The sequence below is a fragment of the Electrophorus electricus genome, chromosome 26 (genome assembly GCF_041902795.1).
Source record: "Electrophorus electricus isolate QZ-2024a chromosome 26, ASM4190279v1, whole genome shotgun sequence".
NCBI classification, from domain to species: Eukaryota; Metazoa; Chordata; class Actinopteri; order Gymnotiformes; family Gymnotidae; genus Electrophorus; species Electrophorus electricus.
Window position 1 is genome coordinate 447,501 of NC_137522.1, and position 7,500 is coordinate 455,000.

The 7,500-nt window shown below is 50.0% G+C and overlaps 1 protein-coding gene across 8 annotated transcripts in view; it reads left to right on the forward strand.

Annotated features, from left to right (window-relative positions):
• Positions 1-7,500, forward strand: part of slc4a10a (solute carrier family 4 member 10a) — a 30,707-nt gene that overhangs the window by 13,401 nt on the left and 9,806 nt on the right. For 6 of the 8 annotated variants that reach the window (XM_081708028.1, XM_081708030.1, XM_081708027.1 and 3 more), the window contains 8 exons: positions 34-206; positions 294-451; positions 2,610-2,697; positions 2,792-2,938; positions 3,221-3,318; positions 4,160-4,334; positions 4,912-5,045; positions 5,223-5,468. In XM_081708028.1, the coding sequence (XP_081564154.1) occupies positions 34-206; positions 294-451; positions 2,610-2,697; positions 2,792-2,938; positions 3,221-3,318; positions 4,160-4,334; positions 4,912-5,045; positions 5,223-5,468 (1,219 nt within the window). The remainder of the gene's footprint in view (positions 1-33; positions 207-293; positions 452-2,609; positions 2,698-2,791; positions 2,939-3,220; positions 3,319-4,159; positions 4,335-4,911; positions 5,046-5,222; positions 5,469-7,500) is intronic. The other 2 variants (XM_027018290.3, XM_027018289.3) reach the window with 1 other exon arrangement.

Consider the following 7,500-nt stretch of genomic DNA (forward strand, 5'->3'; position numbering starts at 1 on the left):
CTGAGTTTGTGGAGCGGTGTGTGCTGTTCTCAGGTCAGCCAGTGTCCCCTCAGTCACAGCCCTCCTGCACAGAGGCCAGAAATGAAAGCAGTCGTGAGAACAGCACAGTGGACTTCAGCAAGGTACACTCTTCAGACCTCAGCCGTCTGACACACACTCCGAGCTCTACAGTAAGAATGCGTAACATCACTGCTGGGGAAATTCTGGTAATTCTACTCTGCAGAAAAGCAACGTTAAAAAAAAGTGCGTTGGCGTTGTCAGTGATGTAACTCCAGCTTGGTTGAAATCTGCAGATAGATCTCCATTTCATGAAGAAGATCCCACCAGGAGCTGAAGCCTCCAACATCCTGGTTGGGGAGCTGGAGTTCCTGGAGAAACCAGTGGTGGCGTTCGTGCGCCTCTCCCCTGCTGTGCTTCTCAACGGCCTGGCTGAGGTCCCCATCACCACCCGGTGAGAGCCGGGGCCATACACCGCTTGCTGAAATCACTCCGCTGAAGAACATGCAGACCAAATTTGTGTGATTGTTAGGCCTGATTGGGTTAAGGACATACTGACAATTCCTGTTAGTGCCACTAGGGGGCACTGACCATCAAACATGACTGAGGATGCTTCCAGGGCTCTGGTCAGTCTGACTTCTTATTGTGTATTTAATGATTGGCGCAGGCCCAGATTCGGTTACAGTAGCTTGGATATCTCCAGCCATCTTCTTACAGAACCACCCTTCATCAAACTAAACTTCAACTACATGTGCTGGCTGAGAGTGAATGAGGAGTAGGAGAAGTATGTTGGTCCTCCCCGATGGCCTCCCAGTTATAGCACTGGCACTTTTATGGCCATTTGAATTAAGACCACTGGCCCCAGCTAGGTTGCTAGTGCTTACGTCCTAGACAACTGTCCAGGTCCCCTCCTGCTTCATACGACCCACAATTATCTTGGTCCCCAAGAAGCCCACCCCCCCCACCACAGGACTGAATGACCGCAGGCCTGTTGCTATGACGGGAACATTACAGGACTCCTGCTGGACCCCCTGGATGCCTTACTGGGCAAACAGGTCAGTAGATGATGCAGTCATCAGTGGACACTCATCCTGGGACAGTAATCATGAGACAGTCATCAGTGACATCATCATGGGACAGTCATCAGGGGATATTCATCAGTCATCATTATTGGACAACACTACATCCTGCAAGACCTTGACTATCCAGAGACATAAGCGAAACATTCAACACCATTAGGGAAGTCCTTTCTGGACTACAGACAGTTAACTGTTGTCCTCTCCAGGGAGGTGTCCTCTCTTTACTGCTCTCCTCCCTCCACACCAGCGACTGCCCCTCCAAGCTCCCAGCTGTTCAGCAGAGAAATGAGCGTAGACACCCGTCACCACGTAGACACCCGTCACCACGTAGACACCCGTCACCACGTAGACACCCGTCACCACGTAGACACCCGTCACCACGTAGACACCCGTCACCGCGTAGACACCCGTCAGCGCGTAGACACCCGTCACCACGTAGACACCCGTCAGCGCGTAGACACCCGTCACCACGTAGACACCCGTCACCACGTAGACACCCGTCAGCGCGTAGACACCCGTCACCGCGTAGACACCCGTCACCGCGTAGACACCCGTCACCGCGTAGACACCCGTCACCGCGTAGACACCCGTCAGCGCGTAGACACCCGTCAGCGCGTAGACACCCGTCAGCGCGTAGACACCCGTCAGCGCGTAGACACCCGTCAGCGCGTAGACACCCGTCAGCGCGTAGACACCCGTCACCGCGTAGACACCCGTCACCGCGTAGACACCCGTCAGCGCTTCTCTCGCTCACAATATCCATCCGTGGAGACCAAGTTTCTGGGAGCTACCATCTCCCAAGATCTGAACAGGGAGATGTCGACTCCATCCTCGAGAAGCCCCAGCAGACGATTCTGCAGCAGCTGAGGCAGTTCGGTGTGTCTCAGGAGCTGCGGGCCCAGGTCCACACTGCAGTCACGAAATCCATCACAGTTGGGTTTAGAGCCGCCAGGATTAGAACAGATGGCAGCGGACAGTAAGAACAGAGCAGGGAAGGTTAACATTCCAGGATTAGATTCCCGATTCCAGATTCCTCCCTCCCTGGGTTCAACCTTTCCCAACTTCTCTCCTCCGGCATTGCAGAACCTTGTGGTCCAAAACCTCCAGACAGGATCAGTTTCTGTCCTCAAGCTCCCTCCCTCAAGAACAGCTACCAAACAGCGTCTGCTACGCTCCAGATACTCGTGTTTCCTCAGATAGTTATTACAGCCTGCTTCACATCTACAGTACAAATCCTGTACTGTACAAATATTCACACATCACACTTTCATACCTATTTGAGTGCATTATTGCTGTTAGCACTACCACACTTTATGTATATTGTTTGGCTTGGATATAATCTGTTTATTGCTTGTATATTGTGTATTGTCTGTTTAGAATACTGTATTTATTACTGTAAAGTCTGTATCGTTTGAGAGTCTCCAATGCCAGAACCGATTTCCGTGTGTGTGTGTGTGTGTGTGTGTGTGTGTGTGTGTGAACACACTTGTCCAATAAATCAGATTGTGATTCTACCATGTGCTCATTCTCCAGGTTTCTGTTTATACTGCTGGGTCCACTGGGGAAAGGGCCGCAGTACCACGAGATCGGTCGCTCCATTGCCACGCTCATGACGGACGAGGTCAGTGCGTTCAGGGCCAGCCTGGGCCGCTCCGCAGGTTTGCGTTCGGTCTCTGCACTTGTTCACCCGAGTGCCCTGTTTACCCGCCCCCCAGGTGTTCCACGACGTGGCATATAAGGCTAAGGACCGCAGCGACCTGGTCGCTGGCATCGATGAGTTTTTGGACCAGGTGACAGTGCTACCCCCAGGAGAGTGGGACCCTACCATCAGAATTGAGCCCCCCAAGAACGTGCCGTCTCAGGTGAGGCTGGGGGACACGCTGCCCGGGGAGGGATGCGTGCATTTGAAAAGCTGAGCTGTGGGTGCGAGGTCTGGCCCTGCGTGTCCTCTGAACCCTGAATCGGAACATGTTCCTGTTTGATCGTGGTTTGATGTGGGAAAGCCTTATTTCAAGAGAAGAGTAGATTAATAAGCACAAATAATTTTCTTAAGGGGGTTTCTCGTACACAAGTATTTCTGTAACTGTAAATATAGGACGGGGTTATGAGTGTAAAGCTGATGGTGTGATGATGTAATTATCCAGGAGAAAAGGAAAATTCCTCCGTTACCAAACGGAGTGACTGACCTCGGAGAGGATGAAGAGCATGGTCACAGTGGACCTGAGCTACAGCGCACAGGAAAGTGAGTGCGTGTGTGTTTGTGCGCATGCATGCGTGTGCGTGTGTGTGTGCACATGCATGTGTGTGTGCGTGCGTGTGTGAGTGTGCTCGTGTGTGTGTGTATCTGCCTTATTTGGGAAAATGATGCTCTGTCTGAGAGCTTCTCAGTTTCTACATTTCTCTAGTCTTCTTGTCACCTTTTGTTGGCTTGCTCTAAATCTTTCTCCTGTGTGGTGCTAAATCTGCTCCTCGTTCAGCTGCCCTCCTCACCCAGGCAGAACAAGCCAACAGTTCTGTAAATCTCCTTCTCAGTTCACTTGACCTCACACTCATCCATTAGACTTCATTCATTCATTAGACTTCATGGTAGTAAATAGTTCTTATTTAAATGTTGTTCTTTCTAAAGGTGACACTTGTTTTAGATTCTGAAAGGTGCATCGTTTCCCAGTTTGTAGCCTCCACAAACTCCATCTCCAACTCTCCCCTTACCAAGTACCAGGAGACAAACTTCCCAGTGCAAACATCCCTTTATTTAATCCTGTGTGACTCTATTATGGAAGGATATCTCACAGGACTCTCAGTGTTACTTGTGGACAGTACGCGTTTAGCTGTCTTGGCCTCATCTATCGTGTCTTCTGTATCTTCATGGCTGTCACTTCCTTAGCCTCAACGGCGCCGTGGATTCTTCCCAATGTCCTGCTTGTAATGGTCTTAAAGTGAATCTTTTCCATTTATTTGCCATTAGAGAGGTTGCGACAGTGCTTTGGGTAGAAGGGGGCAGATGCCAGGCTTGGCTAAACGTTAGCACTGCGCATTCCTCCCTGGTAGAGGAGGTGCTGATGTGTGGGTGTTGGGTTCGGCAGGTTTTTCGGAGGCTTAATCCTGGACGTGAAGCGTAAAGCTCCTCACTACCTGTCTGACTACACGGACGCTGTCAGCCTGCAGTGTCTGGCGTCCTTCCTCTTCCTCTACTGTGCATGCATGTCTCCTGTCATCACCTTCGGAGGCCTGCTGGGAGAGGCAACAGAGGGCCGCATAGTACGGGCTGCACACACACACACACACACACACACACACTTACTTACTCTCTCACACACACACACACACACACACACTTACTTACTCTCTCTCTCACACACACACTCACACACACTTACTTACTCTCTCACACACACACACATATATATATACATGTGCACACACACACTCACACACACTTACTTACTCTCTCTCACACACACACACACACACACACACACACACACACACACTTACTTACTCTCACACACACACATTCACACACTTACTCTCTCTCACACACGCACTCACACACACTTACTTACTCTCTCTCACACACACACACACACACACACACACACACACATATATATATATATACATGCGCACTCACACACACACACACACATATATATATACATGCGCACTCACACACACACACACACACACACATATATACACGCGCACACTCACACACACACATATATATATATATATATGCGCACACACACACACACACACACACACACACACACACACACACACACATACTGCAGTAAAGCATATCCCCTGATCTCTGTCTCTGTGCCTCTCTCAGAGTGCAATAGAGTCTCTGTTTGGTGCCTCCATGACGGGCATCGCGTACTCTCTGTTTGCTGGGCAGCCTCTCACGATCCTGGGCAGCACCGGTCCTGTCCTGGTCTTTGAGAAGATCCTCTTCAAGTTCTGCAAGTGAGTTTAGTTGTCATGTAACATATCACTATGAATTCACATCATGTATGCCTCGATCCTTCCAAAACCTGAGTGAGACAGGTGTTTATTTAATGGAGGAGTGTACAGTGTGTTATTGTGTTGTGGAAGTGTAAGGTTGCAGGATGTGTGTGTGTGTGTGTGTGTGTGTGTCTTCAGGGAATACGGGCTGTCCTACCTCTCTCTGCGGGTGTGTATCGGGCTGTGGACGGCCTTCCTCTGTATTTTGCTGGTTGCCACGGATGCCAGCTCACTGGTGTGCTATATCACGCGCTTCACGGAGGAAGCGTTTGCATCACTCATATGCATCATCTTCATCTACGAGGCTCTGGAGAAGCTGGTGCACCTGGGAGAAACCTACCCGTTCAACATGCACAACGACCTCAGCAAGCTCACACACTACACGTGAGTACACACACACACACACACACACACACACACTCAACAAACACACACTACCCGTTCAACATGCACAACGACCTCAGCAAGCTCACACACTACACGTGAGTACACACACACACACACACACACACACTCAACAAACACACACTACCCGTTCAACATGCACAACGACCTCAGCAAGCTCACACACTACACGTGAGTACACACACACACACACACACACACTCAACAAACACACACTACCCGTTCAACATGCACAACGACCTCAGCAAGCTCACACACTACACGTGAGTACACACACACACACACACACACTCACACTCAACAAACACACACTACCCGTTCAACATGCACAACGACCTCAGCAAGCTCACACACTACACGTGAGTACACACACACACACACACACTCAACAAACACACACTACCCGTTCAACATGCACAACGACCTCAGCAAGCTCACACACTACACGTGAGTACACACACACACACACACACACACACTCAACAAACACACACTACCCGTTCAACATGCACAACGACCTCAGCAAGCTCACACACTACACGTGAGTACACACACACACACACACACACTCACACTCAACAAACACACACTACCCGTTCAACATGCACAACGACCTCAGCAAGCTCACACACTACACGTGAGTACACACACACACACACACACTCAACAAACACACACTACCCGTTCAACATGCACAACGACCTCAGCAAGCTCACACACTACACGTGAGTACACACACACACACACACACACACTCAACAAACACACACTACCCGTTCAACATGCACAACGACCTCAGCAAGCTCACACACTACACGTGAGTACACACACACACACACACACACACACACACACACTCAACAAACACACACTACCCGTTCAACATGCACAACGACCTCAGCAAGCTCACACACTACACGTGAGTACACACACACACACACACACACTCACACTCAACAAACACACACTACCCGTTCAACATGCACAACGACCTCAGCAAGCTCACACACTACACGTGAGTACACACACACACACACACACACTCAACAAACACACACTACCCGTTCAACATGCACAACGACCTCAGCAAGCTCACACACTACACGTGAGTACACACACACACACACACACACACACACTCAACAAACACACACTACCCGTTCAACATGCACAACGACCTCAGCAAGCTCACACACTACACGTGAGTACACACACACACACACACACACACACACACTCAACAAACACACACTACCCGTTCAACATGCACAACGACCTCAGCAAGCTCACACACTACACGTGAGTACACACACACACACACACACACTCAACAAACACACACTCCCCGTTCAACATGCACAACGACCTCAGCAAGCTCACACACTACACGTGAGTACACACACACACACACACACACTCACACACTCAACAAACACACACTACCCGTTCAACATGCACAACGACCTCAGCAAGCTCACACACTACACGTGAGTACACACACACACACACACACTCAACAAACACACACTACCCGTTCAACATGCACAACGACCTCAGCAAGCTCACACACTACACGTGAGTACACACACACACACACACACACTCACACTCAACAAACACACACTACCCGTTCAACATGCACAACGACCTCAGCAAGCTCACACACTACACGTGAGTACACACACACACACACACACACACTCAACAAACACACACTACCCGTTCAACATGCACAACGACCTCAGCAAGCTCACACACTACACGTGAGTACACACACACACACACACACACACTCAACAAACACACACTACCCGTTCAACATGCACAACGACCTCAGCAAGCTCACACACTACACGTGAGTACACACACACACACACACACACACTCAACAAACACACACTACCCGTTCAACATGCACAACGACCTCAGCAAGCTCACACACTACACGTGAGTACACACACACACACACACACACACACACTCAACAAACACACACTACCCGTTCAACATG